The following is a 22,052-nucleotide window of genomic DNA, read 5'->3' on the forward strand; positions in this document are numbered from 1 at the left end:
TATTTTAAATTATGAAGAGTCTGAAGATTGGTGTATAAAAGCTTGCTAATATCATTCTTCTTTCTTTCTGATTTTCTTCTAGAACTCTTAGAACGGTCTTTAGCACTTTTAAACAAAAGTCAACAACTCACTGACTTCATAGAAAAATTCAAGTGTGAAGGACCTAATGTGAACCCCGAGTTGATTCAGGCAGCTCATAGCAGCTGTCTGAAGATTGACAGCCTTCTTGAACTTCTACAAGACAGAAGAAGGCAACTAGACAAGTACTTGAAGCAACAGTGGCAAGAATTGAGTCAGGTTCTGCAGATATGTCAGTGGGACCAACAAGAAAACCAGGTAACCCAATGGGGCGTTTGATGATGTTCCAGCCTCAGCTAATTAGTTGTTACATGGATTACCCATTCCCTGGGGCAGTTTTTCAGTCTTCATGGTCAAATCCTTTGGTCTTTGGTCCAAAAGCCTTTCATTCAAACTACCATGTTGTTTTTCCCTGTAAGTATATAAAAACAAATACACACATTTTTTTCATTATACTGTTGATTTTATAAATGAGAGAGAACACCGTGGATAGTTTTGAAAATGAATGTATTCTATTGTTGAATTCTTCCTTTCAAGTCACTATTTTTTAGACATGTGTCTTTAACATTTGGAAATGTTAATTGCAGTTTTCTTAAAAGTTGAAGAGGCATGATGCTGCTGAATTGTGCTAGATTGCTGCTTACATCAGTAAAAAGTCTGTCAGCTCAAAATAGAGATAATGTTCTTACAAAAGTGGTCTGATGCCAATCAAGAAATATGACCTTGGCCCATAGCTGCAGGATCAGTGGTCAGAGGGCATTGGGGGTTGATGAGTTTGCAGGCTCATTAGAGCTCATTACCCAGGCCGCAGGCATAGCTCTGATGGGTTTTCAATGTGCTTGACATGCATTCCTTCTGCTACAATCACTTGATGGGAAAAGTGGGCAGAACTGTCTTTGCAAACCCCCAACTCAAATAAGTGAGATGTTTATCACAACACTTCTGATTGTCTTAATTCCATGTTTAAATCTGTACAGATTAAATAGTGGAAGGAATTTTTAGGGAGAAATCATGTGGAGGGCAGTCTCCCGGCCTGGATACACAGGGAAGAAAACTTTTCGCATGTTTAATAATATCGCTCCATCCAAACTGAAGAGACATTTATATAGTTGGAAGCACATATGAGTCCAGAAGAAACTGGTTCTTATTTCTTATGCTAGAAAAATGAGAGTTTAAATGATGATCAACTTTTCAACTTATACTTATTGAGTATCTAGTATGTACCAGTTCCTATCATAAATGCTGGGGATATACTAGACCACAAGACAGCACCTTTTTTCCTCTAGGAATGTTTCTTCTAATGCAGTGCTTCTCAACTTTGGCACTATTGACATTTGGTGCCAGGTAATTCCTGGTTGTGGGAGGCTGTCCTGTCCAGCACACCCTAGGATGCTGAGTAGCATCGCCGGCCTCTACCAACGAGATACCGATACAACATCCCCAGTTGTGGCAAATCAAAACTGTCTCTAGACATTGCCACATATCCCCTGGGGGACAAAATTACCCCCAGTTAAGAACCACTGTTCTAATGTGATGAGAAGGACTTATAATAAACAAATGATGAGTACAGTGATAAACCTGATGAGGAAATTAAGTAAGGTAATGAATTTTGACACGTGTTGGTCAACTTTTTATCAAAGAAAGAATCTAAGAAGCCTCTCCGAGGAAGTGGTGTAGAGCAGACACCCAAACACAGATGCCAGTCATGTATTTTCCTGCTTGCACTTTGTTGCCATTCCCCTCTAAGTTACCATACACTTTCTAAGCTACCTTGTTTTTATCAGTTTTACCCTGACTGCTACCCGTCCTCCTGTCCTGATTCTGCTGTGCTACCTTCTGACCCTGCTCTAGCCGTTACACGCTCTCACATGCACTTTCACTTGCTTGTTCCCCAAAGCGCTATCATCCCATGTAAAGATCTTTTCATGATGACTCTGGCACAACAAGATGGAAATTAATGCTCAGGACAGGAAACAACTTAAAATTGTAAGACAGCTGTTTCCAAAATTCTTTGTCCTTCTGAGGATGAGTGGGTCTATTGTAGCTCACTTGCTCCTACCTGTCTGTCTCTGCCCTAATCCTGACTAGCCACCATGTTCCCAGAGCTGCTATTCCCCTTAAAGAAACCTTCCTCTTATCTCTTCATATAAACCTTCCCCTTATCTATCATTTTCGGGTTTACAACCCCAAGCCCCTGTCTCTAGTGCTTCCAAGAATACATTACAAACTCCTCTTGCGTTATCATACAGAGAAGTATTTGTCTTTTAAACCTCAACATCTTTTATCCAGATTAACACAGAGGCCTTTTCTGTCTCTCAAAAAAAAAAAAAAAAAAAAAAGGTTCATCAAAGAGTCTTTCCAAACATAGAACAATTTCCCCAAGAATGAGAAAACAGCTACAGTAAGTTTTATTTATTTATTTTTAAGATAGTAATTTTGCCTTTCTTCCCCATGACTATGGCAATAATCATCCACTTGAATCCTCTGCAGTTAAAAAAAAAAAAAAAGAATATCAACTGAAAATTCAGAAGATTCAAAATGAACATTTTCTAACCCAGCCACATGCTTAAAGGAAATCTAGATACCTTGCTAAACCTGGAAAACAAATATGTTTGCTAATAAGTAAAGTAAGGCATAGCAGAAGGTTTCTGACTTGGTAAGTTCTTTAACTTATGGGGTCTCATTTTTTTTTAGAGGTAAGTGATTTTGTGAGGGATGCTTTTTAAAAAATAAAGTTTGTTTTTTAGAGCTCTTTTAGGTTCACAGAAAAAAATGAGAGAAAGGTACAGAGATTTCCTATATGTTCCCTGTCAGCACACCTGCAGTTTCCATCTTTATCAGCATCCTCATCAGAATAGCTTGTGAGGTGGGCAGATTGCTTGAACCCAGGAGTTTACTACCAGCCTGGGTAACATGGCAAAACCCTGTATCTATAATAAATGTATACACAAAAATTAGCCAGTCATGGTGATATGCTCCTGTAGTCCAAGTTACGTAGGAGGCTGAGATGGGATGGGTGACTTGAGCCCAGGAGGTCAAAGCTGCAGTGAGCCAATATTATACCACAGCATTCCAGCCTCATTGACAGAGTGAGACCCTCTGTCTCAAAAAATAAAATAAAAATAAAGTTTAGGCTCTGAATCTTAAAACACTCATGTTATATTTTCTCTTGTTAACAGCAGTGACAGTGTTTGCAGTAGTTAGTTAATAAAGCTAAGTGTTGTCTCTTTATACTTGTAAGAGTACAGATCCTAGGGCCAGGCTGTTGGCTGGGTTCAAATTCTGGCTTCACCACTTACTGGCTGAGTAACAGCAATTATTTAACCTCCCTGAAGCTCAGTTTTCTGTAAAAATATGAAAAATAATACCTACTGCTGTCTTAGTGTTAGCAGCTGTTACTGTCATGCCTGAAAAAGATGGTGAAGGCCCAACATACTATATACTGTCCCACTCCTTGCCCCTCCAGTGTCATGCTCAGATGATGACTGGTCTCAGATCGAAGACCAGTTTTATTATTTGAGTTCACAGGGTGTGATAAAAGTCACTGTAGTAATGTTAACAGCTACCCTTGTTTAATGAGCACTGAATTGATAGCTTAAAACAAAAAGTAGTATCTTTTTTCTGCTTGTGATTTAATCATGCTTCTTTGTTAAAATGTAGAGATCACCCTCCATGCAAATGATTGCTAGTAGAAATTTGACACACTGCCGCCTTCTGGGCTTGTATCCGAGTATGAGTATAGTCACAGGCACACACGCATTTATTAAACAGCTAAACAAATAAATGAAAGTAAATTGAATTAGCCTATATATACTGTATTATAACCTTTTTGGTTAAATTGAAAAAGACATAAACATATTTTGTGTCAAAAGTAGAGCAATTAATTTTAATGAGTATGCAGTATTCTGCTATTTGAATATAACACAATTTAAACAGTATTTTATTAATGAGGAAATAGAGTTGCTTTGATTTCTTAATATTATAAACAATAATTAATGCTTACTGTGTTGATAATTATATGAAGAAGGAATTACTTTAAAGTTTAGGTACGTAAAAGCACAAATTATCTTACCTGAGTTTTGTAGTTTTTCTGAACTTCTGTTTATTATTATTATTATTGTTATTATTTTTTGGAGACTGTCTCACTCTGTCATCCAGACTGGAGTGCAGTGGTGCAATCTTGGCTCACTGCAACCTCAACCTCCTGGGTTCAAGCAATTCTTGTGCCTCAGCGCCCTGAGTAGCTGAGACTACAGATGGACACCACCACACTGGCTTTTTTTTTTTTTTTTTTTTTTTTGTATTTGAGTAGAGACGGAGTTTCACCATGTTGCCCAGGCTGGTTTTGAACTCCTGGGCTCAAGTGATCTGCTGGTCTCGGCATCCCAAAGTGCTGGGATTACAGGCATGAGCTACTCACTGTGCCCAGCCTGAATGTTCTATTTTAAAGCGTTGTTGATGGTACGGTGGTGAAGAATTGCAGCAGGGACACTAAGCTGAGTGTCAGTCAGTTAATAATTTGAGTTTTATAGTTATCATGTTCCTGAATGATCTACCTGATAATTCTAGAGCACATGGAACCACGTTTTATTGGAGGGCAAAGTTTTTCTTTCTTTTTCTTTTTTGTCAGTTCTGTCTTATTTTAAGGGAACACAGGAACTATCATACTTTATATTAATGAAATATCAGCTTTGTCAATCATTTTAATGACTTAAGAGAAAGGGAAATTAAGTAGAGAATTAGAACAAAGATTACTGATGAATAATAATGTGGATGTCAGAATATGTGATGTGTCTTCTCCCATAAGGGCCATTTAAAAGATACATTTAGTGCTTCTCTGTTTCTAAGTGCTGTGGCTAATGCTTTTGAATGATAATAGTTCAGCCAGTTCTGCTTTGGAAAAGAAATTAAGTGACCAGCATGATGGGGACTTAGGATTTACATCAATTGAGGTAAAACAGTAAATGAAAACCACATTCTTTCCTATCTTAATTGGGATGTGATAGCCTCATAAAGACAATTATAGCATGTTCTTTCATCATTGTTTTTCAGATGTAAAAATGCACGCTTGTCTCACATTTAAAGATAAGCGGCTGACCTTTCTTTTCAGCTCCAGCAGCATCTTATTTTGCAGATAATCTGCTTCATTAATGAAAATCAGAAGCAGCTTGAAGTATTTCGTGCATAATTAATTATCTTGGCAAGAAGATTTATGAATGTAATTTTTCTCAATTGCTCCAATCAGGCATAAGTGAGACAAACAAATATATTAAAACTAAGTTATTCATGGTCTCTGTGTACAAGACAGTGTCAAGGGCGTCTAGGAGAATTAAGACATAAGGGTAGACAATCTCTTTTTACTACCCAGATCACATATAAGGTATACATCTTTAGGGGCAGGAAGGATAATAGAATTCACATCAGAAGGTTTTGTGGCTTTATAATTTGAATAAAATGTGTATCATAATCATGCAGTATATCCTTCGTCAGTGGGCAACAAAAGTATCAGAGATGACATATATGATCATAGCCCCTGGGCACCAATCTTGTGTCTGGGGGGCATTTGTAAAACTGTACACCCATACAGGAATATGTGAGCATATTCTCTTGTATAACTAGGATTTAGAACTTGAATGATTAAACAGCTTAAATGCGTAATTTTAAAAGTCCTTCTCTGGAAGTTCCTTGACTTACCTAAGCTTCTTATCTATTGCTTGGGAAATTTTGAAATGGGGATACTAAATCTATCATCAAGAGATTTTGTGAGAATTAAATGAGAAAGTTGAGTGAAAATACTTTGAAACATTTATATCAACAAAATGTCAGTCCTGGTCCCATGATTATGATGACACATCATGAGCCTCTTCAGTTGCATTCTTGAGTATATCTTTCATATTCCAAGAGGTGGTATTCCTGGATAAACAGCGTTATTTTCAAAAGTGGAATTTGGGGGTTGATGGAATGCGAGCATGTTTTAAGGCTCATGATGCATCTTGTCAAATTACCCTCACAAAAGTTGTTCAAATTTGACTCCAGCTAGCATTATATGTGAGCCCTAGTTCCCACCACACTGGTCAATGTTGAACATCACCTTTTTTTTCATGTTTGCAAAACTGGTCTTGTTATTTAAGTTAGTATTTCTTAAATCTCTAGCGATCACATTAAAAATCTATCTATTTATAATGCATTTGCACTCTCAGTAAATGTGAGCTGCTGTTTCAAAAAAAAAAAAAAAAATGTCCTTCTCTGAAGGCAGCTTTTGTACATTGGCTGGGATAAGGCCAAAATAAGGGTTGCATTATTTTGGTGACACTGGTATCAAACATTTGGGTCAGTAACAGGTATAAATGACTGTCCAACTGTCATCACAGAATTTTGTTTTGTTATATAGGATGTCTTTAGAATTCTCTCTAGGGCACACCAGCAGTAAATGCAAAGGATCTGATAGTATTCGCAGAAGCAGCATGTAATTTTGAAAGAAAAAGAAACCTCTTCTAACTGGAATATATGCTAATGACTGTTGCTTCCAATAACACTGCAGTTCAAAGGTAGAAACAGAGGGACTCTGGTGCAGATGGTATGGATAGAAATCCTAGCTTTTACATTTACTAGGTATGTGGTTTTGCACAAGTTACTTGGCCTCTGTACCTCAGTGTCCTTTTCTGTAAAATGGGGATAATAACAGTATCTACCTATAGATTTATTGTAAAAATAAAAAATAGCTGTTTTAAAATGCTTTGAGCACAGCTTGGCATATTGTAAGTGCTCAATAATTTTCAAATGTTCACCATGTCACTACATACTTTGGGGGTCACTTTCTGAGCTTTACTGGATAATCACTAGCATTCAAAATCAGGCATATTGGCCACATCCCACACCAATTCCATAAACCACTAGATGTTCTCATATGAACAGGGCATAAATGTCATTTCATGGCTTTATATCCAGTCTAGTTTATTCAAAAGGTCAGCTTTAGCTGCAAGACAGAGTTAAAAGCCAATTTGCCCCTCCTTAACTTTCTCCATCCTCTAGCTATTTCTTTAGGTCACTTATACTTATTATAGTTAATTATATTTTCATTAAATTGGGTCACTCCTGTATACTGTTCAATGGAGCTGATGGCTTAGCAACATTTTGATTATTGAAGCCCCCAAGATGGTTGGCATGGGGAATGGGGGCTTATACTGTGACCACATTCACCGTCAGAAGTGATATGTGTGTGCGCCCTGGGAAAGGCTCTATGGTTGCTTCTAACCCTCATGCCCCTTGTATGACAAAATTAGGTGCTGCTGCCTGAGCTACCTGCTAAGGCCTGGGGCTGTCTGTGTCTCCTTTTACCTCTCTGAGCTCTTTTCCCTTCCTACCCCTGGTGTTTGCCCCTGGTGACTGTGGCTTTCCTTTTTTCCTGCCACCATCCCAAACTAGCCAGAGAGTAGAAATCATTTTCTCCTCTTCCCTCATTCTTATGATCCAATCCCCAAAGACAAGCCAAATATATGAATTAATTTTAATGAAATATGTAGGGAGACTGTTAAGCAAACAATAAATGGCACACTTTAAAAGGATTAAGACTTCCTTTAAAATTTACCAGTTGTTTATCCTGTTTATATAACAATTTCTGATTCATGGTTTTTCCCAACAACCAGAGGTTCAGGCCAAAACTTTGGTAGGAACTCCATTAAGCTGCATGACCTAGAAACTGGGAAGATAAAATGAAAATGTCAATCTTTGGTCCAACTCCTAAGTAGCTTTGTACTGTCTGTCTGTTGGTCTGTCTCTCATTCTCTTTATCTCACATCGCGAATATAATTGGCTGCAGATCACTTAGAGTGGAACTTCAAGTGATATTGAGAAAATCATGCTTTCGATATCTTTGGCAGGGATACACATTGCCAAGACACTGGATGGGGCTGTTTCCTCTCCTGAAAGACAATTTCTTTCCATTACTGTGGTAGTTCTTTTCAACAAGTCGGAGGTAATACTAGAAATAAAATTTGTCCAGAGACTTCCACTGTGCTGATTTTGTCCATTGGACTAAATAACTTTCCATCCATTAAGCAGCTGGAAGTAAAGAGCCTACCTAAACACAAATAATTGTTGTGGGCAATGTTAAGAAGGGAAGTCCTTTGTGCCATTCTTTTCTTGAAATATAGATGTGAGAAGAGAAATCTGTTAGTACAAGTCAGGGTAGTTAAATACATAAAATTATAATTCTAGATAGTAAAAAGGATTATATGTAAAGCTGTTCATAAAGTAACAAGTTTTGCCTTAAAATAATAGATTTTAGCTTTCCTACTGCCCATCAACAGAGAATACTGGGATTTGATACTGGAATTTGTTGAGGAGACACTAATGCCTTCCAGTCGATTTTAGTAATTCACAAAGGGCTCCCAAATTCTACAGAAGAAAATTGTGAGCACGGTCCTCCTGGAATCTCTAAGTCCAAATAGTAACAGGCGAATAACTAGATCAGTTCCAGAATACATCTAAAAATAGAAACCTGATCCATGTTGTTGACAGTAATTACTTCTTCCTCCCCTACTCCCAAGTCTGCAGGTACAAACATCAGCAACATAGCTTCAGCATCTCTTCTAATGTGCATTAGAATCAACTAGGGGAGCAAATGGATATTTCAAGTCTGGTTATTGCTAGTTTGGTTCAGTGCTCGTTTGACTGTATTGTCTAATACCAAACAAAGACAACTCGTTCCCCTATTATAAAAAAAGAAAGAAAAAAGCCCTATGGAAACATGCCTTCAAAATCAAAGAAGGCATTAGAACTGTCACCTGTGACCATCAACTACAATTGAAAACATTTCTGTATATTTGTGTATTTTTGGTAATTGCAAGAGAGACTGTCAAAAAGTCTTGGGTTAAGGAAGATAAATAACTGATGCCTTTTTCCTTTATCAGTTTTTTGTCCTTAATAGAACCTGGTTATTCAGCAAGTTGTGCACATGAAAAAGAAAATGAAAGTAATTTGTTGAGATTTTCATCTCCCCTGAAGCATTTCTGTTAAGGTGGTTTGAATTGCTTATTGCTAGCTTACCTCCTCCAGCATATTTGAAATAAAGATAAAAAAGATCTGATTTCAGATTGTGGAACAAATTGCAGAAAAATAAACTGCAGTGGTTTATGGCATTCTGATGCATTGCTTTGGGCTGCAGCAGAAGTTCACCTTCTTGCCACCTGAGCTGTTTATCCTTGACCATCAGAGAGCATTTTCTATAGCTTGCATGCCCACCTTTCAGTCCTATCTTGGGAACTGAAGTTCTCAGTCTACTCTTGCTGTCACCACTGCCCACAGGTGGCTTCTTCCTCTCAGGGACTCCTTTTGACAGTACTAACCCACACATCCATTCTCCTCTCTAATGAAATAGTTTCACTGAGTCCTTAGGATTGTACACAGGACCTATTTCTGTGTTAAAACTGGGTTCTACAACCATAGCTTTGCCTTTTGGTTTTTATTTTAAAGACATTCATAGACATAGCTTATTAAGAACTTCTCTTCTCCAGAATCCTTTATCTCTGCAGATATATATATATATATATATATACACACACACACACACACACACACACACACACACACATATACATACAATATATATATAGAATATATATATATATATATATAATGAGCATATGTATATATAATGAGCATATATATATATATAAAATGAGCAGGGAAAATATTGCATAGTATATATTCTGACACTGGCATTTCTACCCCTACCTACAAGAATTTCCACATATTGGTTGTGTGGCCTTAGGTAAGTTATTAAACTGTCTGTTGAACTGTTACTTCATCTGTTGAAAAGGCAAATGTGTTTATCATAGGAGGGGTGCAAAGATTGGTTGAGGTTGTGTTGTAACCTGCCTAAAGTGGTACCTAATACTTTCTTGGAAGACTGGTTCACTTCGTTTACTTTCTTCATTCCCATCTATTAGCAGGGGTCCAAAGTGGGACTTCCAACAAGCAAAAAGGAGTCTTTCTTTGCTCAAGGCTAAATACCTTCAGTAGGTATTTAGCCCAACCTTCCTGCTCTTCCAACCTTCCCACTCTTGGTACATCCCTGTATCAACTTTCCTCGTGCATCTTCAGTGATGAACAAGACATGCAAAGAAATCCATTTCTCACATAAAGAAAAAAAAAATGTGGAGAGGAGCCCCTTTGTTACTTCTGCTTTCCCAAAATGTATTATCTTTTACTTAGCCAGTAAATGTAGTCGGTGTCTTAGTTAATTTTGCACTGCTACAAAGGAACACCTGAAACTGGATAATTTATAAATATGAAAGGGTTATTTGGCTCATGATTCTGCTGCCTGAAAGATTGGGCATCTGTTGAAAGCTTCAGGCTGCCTCCACCCAGGGTGGAAGGTGAAGGGGAGCTTGCATGTACAGAGATCACATGGCAAGAGAGGAAGCAAGAGAAAGTATGGAGACCCCAGGCTCTTTTTAACAACCAGGTCTGCTGGGAACTAATAAAGGGAGAACTTACCCCCGGCCCCAACCCAGGGAGGGCATTAATGTATTATTCATGAGGGGTCCACCCCCATGATCCAGACACCTTCCATTAGATCCCATCTCCAACACTGGGAATCAAATTTCAACATGGGGTTTAGAGGGGACAAATATCAGAACTGTAGCAGCCAATAAAAGTTTTTGAAAGTGTCTCTGGTTTTTACTTCCTCATCCCCTACTTAGATGTTCATAAATGCTTATCAACTGATATCTTACACCACTCTTCTCCTGACTCCATTTAAAAAAATATCCTTAATTAAGCTCAGTCCTTAAGTCTACATTTAACAAATAAAGACAGTCCAAATATATTTTAATTGGAGAACCATCCAATAATAATATAATGTAAACTACTGATGTGGTTTTAAATTTTCTAGTAGCCACATTTTAAAAGTAAAAAAGAAATTAAAAAGTAAAAAGCCACATAAAAGGGTGAAAAGCAATACTATTTTTAAATTAATCCAACATACCTGAAATGTTTTTTCAATAAATAATAAATACTAACTTTTTTTTTTTTTTATTGAGACAGGGTCTCACTCCTGTTGCCCAGGCTGGAGTGCAATGGCATGATCTTGGCTCACTGTAGCCTTGACTTCACAGGCGCAGGTGACCCTCCTGCCTCAGCCTCTCTGGATAGCTGGGATTACAGGTGTGTGCCACCAGACCCAGCTAATTTTTTAGTAGATACTGAGTTTTGCCATGTTGTCCAGGGTGGTCTCAAACTCTTGAGCTCAAGCGATCTACTTACCTCAGCTTCCTAAAGTGCTAGGTTTACAGGCATGAGCCACTATACTCATACTAACATTTCTTAGTGAGATATTTTTATTATATTTTATGCTAAGTCTGAAATCTGCTGTGTGCTTTACACATGGAGCATGTCTCAATTGGGACTAGTCACTTTCCAAGTACTAGATAGCTATGTATAATTAGTGGCTACTGTATTGGACAGTATAGATTTTCCTGCCACCCCACTTTAACTTTCGATGCAGCTCTTGGTTTTCATTGAACATTCCTAATTGCTTCCTCTCTGCATCTTTGCTGACCTTCCTTTTTCTCCATCTCTTGTCACTCTGTGATAGATGCCACCCTATCACTCCACACACACACACACACACAAAATCTACATCACTCCTCTGCTGAGTTCTACCTCCTCTGGGCATCAGGTACCTAGAATGCCCTATCAAAGTGATGCGATGACCATGATCATGTTGCTCAGATGAAACTGAAACATAGGAACTGGGAAGAAAGGAAAAATGTTCTAATTTACCCTTTTAATCCATCAGTGCCCAGAACCAATTTCCAGTGCATACTTTGAACATTTTTTGTTTTCTTTCCTTTGCACATCTCCTCAGCTTGTGGCTCATGTTTTCATTGTTTTGCAGGGATCATGTTCAGAAATGTCCTGGTGCATCATTTACTGTACTTATCATTCTGGCTTCTGGACAGCAGCTGATATAATTTAAAAGCTTATAAAAAGTGCACTTAGAATATCTATGCAGCTGTCTGCAGTAGCTACTCACTGGACAGAATGACTGATTTACAGGGTGGCAGAATATTGTGGTTGACATGCTCCTGGTTATTTAGGGTGTCTTATTTTATCACCAGAAGGACTCTGAGAGCCTATTTTGTGTGCATCCCACAGCATACATGGTAAATCTGATCTAAGTCTGTTCCTGTGTGTGAATACCTCATAATGAGATGTAACACCCTCATGATCTACTTACTTCTGAATTTTATGCCAACTTGTTTTTATGTTTCTTTCCAGGGTGTATCTGGTAGTAAAAGTCTGTAGATCTAGACAGTCAGCATGATTTAACAGGCAGGAACATGAACAACATTATTGTAGTTCTTTAACTACATTATCCTAAAGGGAGTAGTCTTACAAGAATAGTGTCTTTGGGGAGTTGAAATAGTATGTGCCAAATCTAGGAGATGAGGTCAGTAGATACCATTTAAAAAATCAAAACAACTCACTCTTTCACAGCTTTCATCATGCTGGCATGTGTTAGATGACAAATCTTTGACTCATAAAGTTTAATAAGATTATCTGAGAGTTCAGGCTTCTCACCTGTTTTTAGAGATTAGTGAACACCTGTTTGTACCAATTTTTCATCCACTGTGATTCTATATTAATTGTCCCTGTTAAATCATTCTTGAGATGTCAAGTCCCTCCCACTTTAGCTAAGAATAAATAAAACTCACTTTCATTTAATAAAATAAATGATCTCTGCAAGTTAGTTATATTTGTGATCCACTTTACTTCTAGGAAACCCTTAAATCATTGCTCTAGCTGTGTTTTTATAGGAGATCACTGAATTTTTGGGAGAAAATTATTTTGCTTTTCAAAATAAAATAATAAATGTTAAGCTGATGATAAAATACTCTGTTTTAATAGGCACATTATAAGTGTCATCTAGCTCTAACTGGATACCAGAAAAACAGACTGTCTTCAAATAATTGTAAATAAATAAGCACAATACTTATATATAGTGAGGACTAACTAGATAATGTGTGTATCGTATTGTGCATAGATTATCAAATATTCGAAAGAAAATGAGATATATGTCACATGAAAACTGCTACAAGGCCGCCAGCATTCTTTTCTTTGCACTAATGATAGACTAAAATGATGGTTAGTAAAGACATTCCAGTTAGCAGAAAGCTGGAGAAATGCCTCCACCCTGTATTTTAACTGCCTAATTCCATGCTGGAAAATACTAAGAGTTAGTGCAGACCTTTTGATCCCATAGCCAGCTTTGTGATATCAGCCCTATAAATGATGTGTCCTATTCTAGGCGAGCCCTTAACTCTGATGTGTGTGTGTGTGTGTGTGTATGCCATGTGTCATATACATTTATTGTGTGGAACTTCCAATCTAATCTAGAGCTCTCCTTGGCCACCTGTTTCACACATTTCTCCATGTTACAGGATTTCAGAGAAATCCTGAGACGCTGCAGGCACAATAGCAGTGTGCCTTTCCCCAACCTAGGCTGGGGAAAGACAGTATCAGGCTTGGGATTTAGATGCCCATTGTTTTGAATGGGCTGCCAGTGTTCATTTTCCAGATTTGAAGTCATTACCCCTGATGGCAGGGCTGTAGACTTTAAATGTCTCAAGCATGGCAGCAGGGTACAATGGAAAGAGCACGGATTTTGATATTCTGCAGACTGGAGGACAAATTCTGCCTCTGCTGCTTACGTTGTGGCTGTGGATAAGCTGTTTAACCGCTTCAAAACTCCGTTATCTCATTTAAAAAATGATGATATGATGACTTTTATAAAGTTGTTGAGAGAAATAGAGATGATGCCCAAAAAGCAACTAGCAAACTGTCTAGTTTCTAGCCGTCTCTTAAGAATCAGTCATTATGGCCAGGCACTGGTGGCTCACGCCTGTAATCCCAGCACTTTGGGAGGCTGAGGTGGGTGGATCACGGTCAGGAGTTCAAGACCAGCCTGGTCAACATGATGAAACCCTGTCTCTACTAAAAATACAAAAATTAGCCAGTGTGGTGGCGGGTGCCTATAATCCCAGCTACTCAGGAGGCTGAGGCAGAGAATTACTTGAACCGGGAGGAGGAGATTGCAGTAAGCCAAGATCGTGCCACTGAACTCCAGCCTGGGTAACAGAGCAAGACTCCATCTCAAAAAAAAAAAAAAAAAAAAAAAAGAATTGGTCATTATGACGTGATTATAAGAATAATGCTATACAGGATTCGAGAGTAAAAATTTAAGTCTCCCTTAATTGGGATAAGGAATCTGCATCCAGGGCCCCCATGTCAAGTTATGGAATCATTTAAAAATGTATAGATTGTTTCAAGTCCTTTGCTATTTGTAGTTTCAGCACTGTATATGGAATGTATTATAAACCAAGTCAATGTGAATGTGAGTCATGCCCTTACCACTTATGTTAATGGATTTTAATAACCTCTGTTTTCTGGATATAGCTTTCCAACACTTATAGCAAATTAAATATTTTTGTATTGTCTTTTTTATGGCAGAAAATATAGTTCTACATATACTGTTTTAACATCTTTGTATGGGTTTATATAACTATACTTAGATTCATATTTATTTCTAGGAAAGAAGACATATTTTAAAAGAATTCATGATTTACAGACCACTTGGGAATCTATTTTGATTCTTTGTTAGGAAATTTTGATTTTCTTTATGCCATGTAATCTGACCTGATTAGTCATTTTCGTACTTTATTGGGGATTTTTTTCTCTTATGCATGTAGAGGTTAAAATGAAGAAAAAATTCAAAACTTGTTCATATGATATAAATACATGATATAGTTTATATAAAGAGAAATTAAAGTAGCTTAAGTTCTGGAAGTTTGAGGGACTGTTTCTGAATTTTTTACTCACTTATTCTGATCATTTGAATTTGATCTTTCTTTTCTGCTTCTTAGGTTACTTGTTGGTTTCAGAAAACTATAAGAGATTTACGGGAACAAAGTCTAGGTTCATCACTTTCAGACAATGAGGACCTAATTCGTAAGCATGAGGAACTGATAATAAAAGCAAAGGTAAGAGATATATTAGACATGTTAAAAATAATTGAAAATGCATTAACCTTTCTTGAATATGCTTCTGTGAGTAATTTAGAGGAAAACTGAAAACTCTCTTTGATAAATCTATTCATGTAAAAAAAAATCCCAATAACATTAGCAAATACCACTGTGCATTGACAGTGCTTCCAGAAAATGATAAACAAATTAACAGCTTCTACAACAATAACTATAATTTTCTGAATAGTTACTATGTGCCAGGCACTATGCTGTGTATATGAGATGCATTATCAAAATTATAACAAGACCCCCAAGGGGGAGGTATTATTTTCCCCATTTTATGCATCAAAACAAATAAAAAACAGAGACTTGGAAATGCAAAGTTGCTTGACCAATATAATATATCTTGTCAGTGGCAGATTTGAAATTCATTTGTAGGTTTTATCTGATACAAAGGCCCAAGCTCTTAAATATTATACTTTTTTAGATTTCTAAAGACTCTTTGTCTACACTGAGATATCACTACTATGAGTCATTTTTATGAATGCCAGATATAGTTTGATTGCTGTTCCTATTTATACTTCTTTGGTTCCTTAACTTGCTTCAGATTTCTCAGTTTTACAAGAAGTAATGGCTTCCAGCCAGGCAGCCACTTGTAGGTGTATAGAATGCACTAAAATGTAAGCATGAAGTTCTGAAAGCAAGACGGGTAAAGCACCCGTGTTGCAGTTGACCTTCTCTCCATTGTGTCTTGTTGTTTGAAAATCAATGTATTTATACATCTGGGGTCTACAAATACTTTCCAAAATTCTTTATAGAGCCTCCATGTTAATCTCAAAGAAAACAAAAGTCCATCATAGTAGATGGAATGAAAATAGTGAATATTCACTATCAAGATTTGGAGAACTTTGTATTATTAATATTTTAGATGATTGATAGTTGTAGGTAGAGCTAAGTCGTAAAGCTCTAGAAAACATGGGCCAAGACTATTAGACAATAGTTGAATACAGGCTATACGAGTCAAATATTCACATGTCTGGGAAGACAGGAGTCACCAGGGTGAGTACAGAATCAGTTATTTACACTGCATTTATTTAGACTAAAATCTTCTCATAGGAATCATGACACATTTGTTTCAGTTTCTTGCTCCTGTTTGAACACTCCAGTGTCTTGTAGGCATTCAAAGTGTTTTGTTTGAATATTTGACTGATTGATAGAAGGTACACTTACAGAGGACTATTGACGGGCAATGACTGATTATTTTTTAAGTTCTTCAAATTTTTCAGCATTTGGTTTATCTGTTTAGGAGGTTAACCTTTTTCATTGAATTATATAGCAATTTATTCCGTTTGTATCAAACTCAAGTTTTATTAGTGAAAATTCTATCAAAAGCCCCAAATGCTAAGCACCAGATGACCAGAATTGCATGACACTACTTCCTTTAATACAAAAAAAAACAGTATAAAATATACACATAATTTAGACATATCTTGGGGTTATATTCACTATAAATGTGGAGTTACCATTTCCTCTAGTCCTGAAGACAGTCTGGAGTAGAATATTTGTTAATGTTTGACCTTAGTAGGACACAGTTTTTGTCATAGTTTATATCTCATATTTCAACTTCTGATATGCATAAACAAAAAAATATATAGATATTCTTTCCATCAATATTAAGTTGCAGGTATAAGGGATGTAAACAATAATTTTTTAAAAAACTATTTTTAGAGCAGTTTTAAGTTCACAACAAAATTAAGAGGAAGGTATAGAGTTTTCCGTATACACCCTGCCCCCACACATCCATAGCCTCCCCCGTTATCAACATCCCCACCAGAATGATGCGTTTGTAACAATGGATGGCCCTACATTGACACATCATTATCACCCAAAGTTCATAGCTTTCATGAGGGTTCACTCTTGGTATTGTACATTCTGTGTGTTTGGACAAATGTATGATGACATGTATTGAATGATTGAGCATCATTGAATCATACAGATTATTTTTGCTGCCCTAAAACTCCTCTGTGCTCTGCTTGTTCATTATTTTCCACACCTCCAACTCCTGACAACCACTGATCTTTTTACTTCTTCACAGTTTTTCCTTTTCCAGAATGTCATGTAGTTAGAATTGTATAGTATGTAGCCTTTTCAGATTGGCATTTTTCACTTAGTAGTATGTATTTAAGTTTTCTTTGTGTCTTTTCATGGCTTGATAGCTCATTCCTGTTTAGAAATAAATAATATTCTAGACAAGCCTGGACAACATAGGGAGACTCCATCTCTACAAAAAATTTAAATGATTAGCCAGGTGTAGTATTACATGTCTGTGGTCCCAGTTATGCAGGAGGCTGAGGTGGGAGGATCGTTTGAGCTTTGGAGGTTCCAGACAAGTATATCCACCTCCTTTAGGGTCCTGAACTACTCTGTGTCCTATGCATAAGCTGAGTACTGCCCCACATACTCAAGTAGCTTTCAAGTCAAACTGATTCTGAAAAATGAGGCAGAGAAACCTATTTTTCTACAGCATCCCTGAAAGTAAATTTATTTTCCTTTCTTTTTTCTTTCTTTCCTTTTATATTTGATAAACATTGATGCAAAAATCCTCAACAAAGCACTTACAAACCAAATTGAAAAGCATATCAAAAAGCTAGTCCACCACGATCATAGACTTCATCCCTGGGATGCAAGGTTGGTTCAACATATGCAAATCAATAAATGTGATTCATTACATAGACAGAACTAAAGACAAAAACTACATTATTTTCTCAATAGATGCAGAAAAAGCTTTCAATAAAATTAAGCATCCCTTCATTCTAAAAACCCTCAATAAACTAGATATTGAAGGAACATACCTCCAAATAATAAGAGCCATCTTTGACAAGCCCACAGCCAAAAATATACCAAATGGGCAAATGTTGGCCTTTCCCTTGAAAACTGGTACAAGATCAAAATGCCTTCTTTCACCACTCTTATTCAACATAGTACTGGAAGTCCTAGCCAGAGCAATTAGGCAAGAGAAAGAAATGAAGTGCATCCAAATAGGAAAAAAGAAAGTCTAACTATCTCTTTGCAAATGACATGATTCTATATCTAGAAAACCCCGTAGTCTCAGCCAAAATCTCCTTCAACAGATACTTTCAGCAAAGCTTCAGGATACAAAATCAATGTACAGAAATAATTAGCACTCCTATACACCAACAACAGCCAAGCCAAGAGCCAAATCAGAAAGGCAATCCCATTCACAGTTGCCACACACACACAAAAAAAATTCCTAGGAATACAGCCCACAAGGGAGGTGAAAAATCTCTACAGTGAGCATTAGAAAACCCTGCCCAAAGAAATCACAGAAGACACAAACAAAGGGAGAAACATTTCATACTCATGGTTAGGAAGAATCAATATCATTAAAACGACTGTACTGCACAAAACAATTTACAGATTCAATGCCATTCTTATCAAAGTAACGATGACATTCTTTACAGAACTAGGAAAATCTATTTTAAGATTCATATAAGACCAAAAAGAGCCAAGGCAATCCTAAACAAAAGGAGCAAAGCTGGAGGCATTATGTTACCAAACCTCAAGCTATACTACAGAGCTACAGTAGCCAAAACAGCATCTAGTACAAAAACAGGCACATAGATCAATGAAACAGAATAGGGAGCCCAGAAATAAGGCAACAAATCTATGACCATCTGATCTTCAAAAGAGCTGATAAAAACAAGTGATGAGATAAAGACTTCCTATTCAATAAATGCTGGAATAATTGACTAGCCATATGCAGAAGATTAAAGGTGGACCCTTCCTTATTACCATATGCAAAAATCAACTAAAGATGGGTTAAGGATTTAAATGTAAAACCCAAAAGTGTAGAAACCCTGAAAGACAACCTAGGCAATACCATCCTAGACATAGGAACAGGCAAAGATTTCATGACAAAGACACCAAAAACAATTGCAACAAAGCAAAAATTGACAAGTGGAATCTTATTAAACTGAAGAGCTTCTGCACAGCAAAAGAAACTATCAACAGAGTAAACAGCCTATAAGAGAAAATAGTTATAAACTATGCATCTGACAAAGTTCTAATATCCAGCATCTATAAGGAACTTAAACAAATTTACAAGAGAAAAACAACTCCATTACAAAGTGGGCAAAGGACATGGACAGACGCTTCTCAAAAGAAGATATACATGTAGCCAACAAACATGAAAAAAAGCTCAATATCACTGATTATTGAAGAAATGCAAATGAAAACCACAAGGAGATATCATCTCACACCAGTCTGAATGACTATAATTAAAAAGTCAAAAAACCACAGTTGCTGGTGAAGTTGCAGAGAAAAAGGAACACTTACACACTGCTGATGCAAGTGTATAAATCACAGTATGGAGACTCCTCAAAGCTAAAAGCAGAACTACCATTCAACCCAGCAACCCCATTACTGGGAATATACCCAGAGGAATATAAGTCATTCTGCCATAAAGACAATGCATGTGAATGCTCACTGTAGCACTGTTCACAACAGCAAAGACATAAAATGATCCTAAATGCCCATCAATGACAGATTGGATAAAGAAAATGTGGTATATATACACCACAGAATACTATGCAGTCATAAAAAAGAATGAGATCATGTCTTTTGCATGAACATGGATAGAGCTGGAGGCTATTACCTAGCAAGCTAATGCAGGAACAGAAAACAAAATACTCCATATTTTCACATATAAGTGAGAGCTAAATGATGAGCACTTATGAACACAAAGAAGAAAACAACAGACACTGGGGTCTGCTTCAGGGTGGAGGGTGGGAGAAGGAAGAGAGTAGAAAAGGTAACTGTTGGGGACTGGGCTTAATACCTGAGTGATGAAATAATCTGTACAACAAGCTCCTGTGACATGAGTTTACCTATGTCACAAATCTTCACTGTATCCCTGAACATAAAATAAAAGTTAATTTTAAAAAAATGAAAATGTTTGTGAAAGCATCCACATTTTAGTAATGGCTCCAAAAATAGTATTTTGTTTATTTCCTGCCCATAGTGTAAACTTCCAAAGAGTTTTCTTCTGTGGTTTTTCGACAATCTCATTTCTTGTTCATTGAAAAGAAATTCAATTTTATATGTCCTTAAATAGTAAGCAGCATATTATGTCTTGGACTTTTGTTTGGGGGTGAATATGAGGCACAGAATAGGAAATGTTTCTTTCAAAGATGATTTAACATAGAAATTCGGGATCAGGCTGGGGATTAATTAGTGAAGCTCATGTAAATAAACTGGTAACACAGAGAAAGCAGGTGTTCTCTGCTACCCACAAATAAATTCAACAGCAGGAAGCTAGTGTATATGGCTTGTTAGTCTACTCAGTCAGTTTTTTCTAAATAAACTTTAAAAATGTCTGTATTATTTCTTACTGGAATACATTCAGAACAAGAAGTATAGCAACTTTAATAGCTTTTAATAAATGTGATACTTTATTCAGAACATGTTGAAATGAACTAAAGGATTTTTAAATACAACCTTTGATTATGGGTAATTGTTTTAAATTATACTTTCTTTATATGAAAATTCTTTCTTCTTTTGCAAATGTGAGAGATAAAGAAATAGTAGACATGGATGATTATAAATTATCCTTTGGTTTAAAACCTTAAATACTCTTGGACAGGCGCAGTGGCTCATGCCTGTAATCCCAGCACGTTGGGAGGCTGAGGTGGGCGGATCACAAGGTCAAGAGATTGAGACCATCCTGGCTAACACGGTGAAACCCCATCTCCACTAAAAATACAAAAAATTAGCCAGGCGTTGTGGTGGGCGCCTGTGGTCCCAGCTACTGGGGAGGCTGAGGCCGGACAATCACGTGAACCTGGAAAGTGGTTGCAGTGAGCGGAGATCGCGCCAGTGCACTCCAGCCTGGGTGACAGGGAGCCTACGTCTGAGAAACAAAACAAAAAAACCTTTAAATACTCTTAAATTGTATTATAAATCAACTTGATTCCCCAAAACTTGAATTCAACCTTTGAAACTCAGAATTTGTTGTAGGATGTATTAAAATATTATGCAAACAAATACTTGCAATTTTTTTTTTTGAGGAGGCATGATCATTCCTTCTCTTACACATCAGAAATAATGTTCACATAATAGAACTCTGTACTTCTATAGCTTCAACCCTTGGTTAAGCTCAGGCCCTTTGTAGTTAGTGCCATAGGGAGATGTGTGGATTAGTGCTTCTCAACTCTGGCTGCACACTGGAGTCACCTGGGGGATGTTGAAATGTTGAAATGAGATGATGTCTGCATCTCATTCCCAGAGATTCTACGTAGGTTTTGGTAGGCATCAGGCTTAAAAAAATAATGTCAATCTTAAAATGTTGGACTTTCTGTTAAAAAAGAAATCTAGATGTCCTGTTTCTTAAAAAAAAAAAAAAAAAAAAGGGAGAGATCTGGCATTATCAGACTCATCTTCCCACGTAGACATAGTGACTCTTGGCTGGAGCCCAGTAGTAGCTGTTTCCTTTAGAAAACGCATGTGCACATCAGTTTGCCACAGTCTTTATTTTGGTATCATCCCTCGTAGCCTACCTTCCTCCTACCCTTGCTTCATTCATTTACAGTATGTGCCTGGCCCCTGTAAACATTTGGATTTGAGACCAGATGGGCAATGAGATATCATCTAAGCAAAGTATAGCTTAAATTGATTTTCATTTTAGGAGATTACCTTGGAAACAATGGGAATGATAGTAATGGGAAGGAGGAAGACAGAAGACAGAAAATCACTTAAACTATTGCAGGTTGAATGGGAGTGACTTTAGGAAGGGCATGATGTCTTTCGAGATGGAGGTTATTAATCTCCATCTATAAAGCTTAAAGAAAACTTATAGCCTTGTTATTCAAGGTATGACAGCCAGAGAGCAACAACAGCATCAGAGAGTTGTTAGAGATTTAGAATCTC

The 22,052-nt window shown here is 37.0% G+C and overlaps 1 protein-coding gene across 7 annotated transcripts in view; it reads left to right on the forward strand.

The window, feature by feature from the left end:
* CCDC141 (coiled-coil domain containing 141) overlaps positions 1 to 22,052 on the forward strand; it is a 219,532-nt gene that overhangs the window by 80,527 nt on the left and 116,953 nt on the right. For all 7 annotated transcript variants that reach the window (XM_032292805.1, XM_032292807.1, XM_032292811.1 and 4 more), the window contains 2 exons: positions 83 to 336; positions 15,009 to 15,125. In XM_032292805.1, the coding sequence (XP_032148696.1) occupies positions 83 to 336; positions 15,009 to 15,125 (371 nt within the window). The remainder of the gene's footprint in view (positions 1 to 82; positions 337 to 15,008; positions 15,126 to 22,052) is intronic.

This window comes from Sapajus apella, unplaced genomic scaffold (assembly GCF_009761245.1).
Source record: "Sapajus apella isolate SASKATOON/1434 unplaced genomic scaffold, GSC_monkey_1.0 scaffold28, whole genome shotgun sequence".
Lineage (NCBI taxonomy): Eukaryota > Metazoa > Chordata > Mammalia > Primates > Cebidae > Sapajus > Sapajus apella.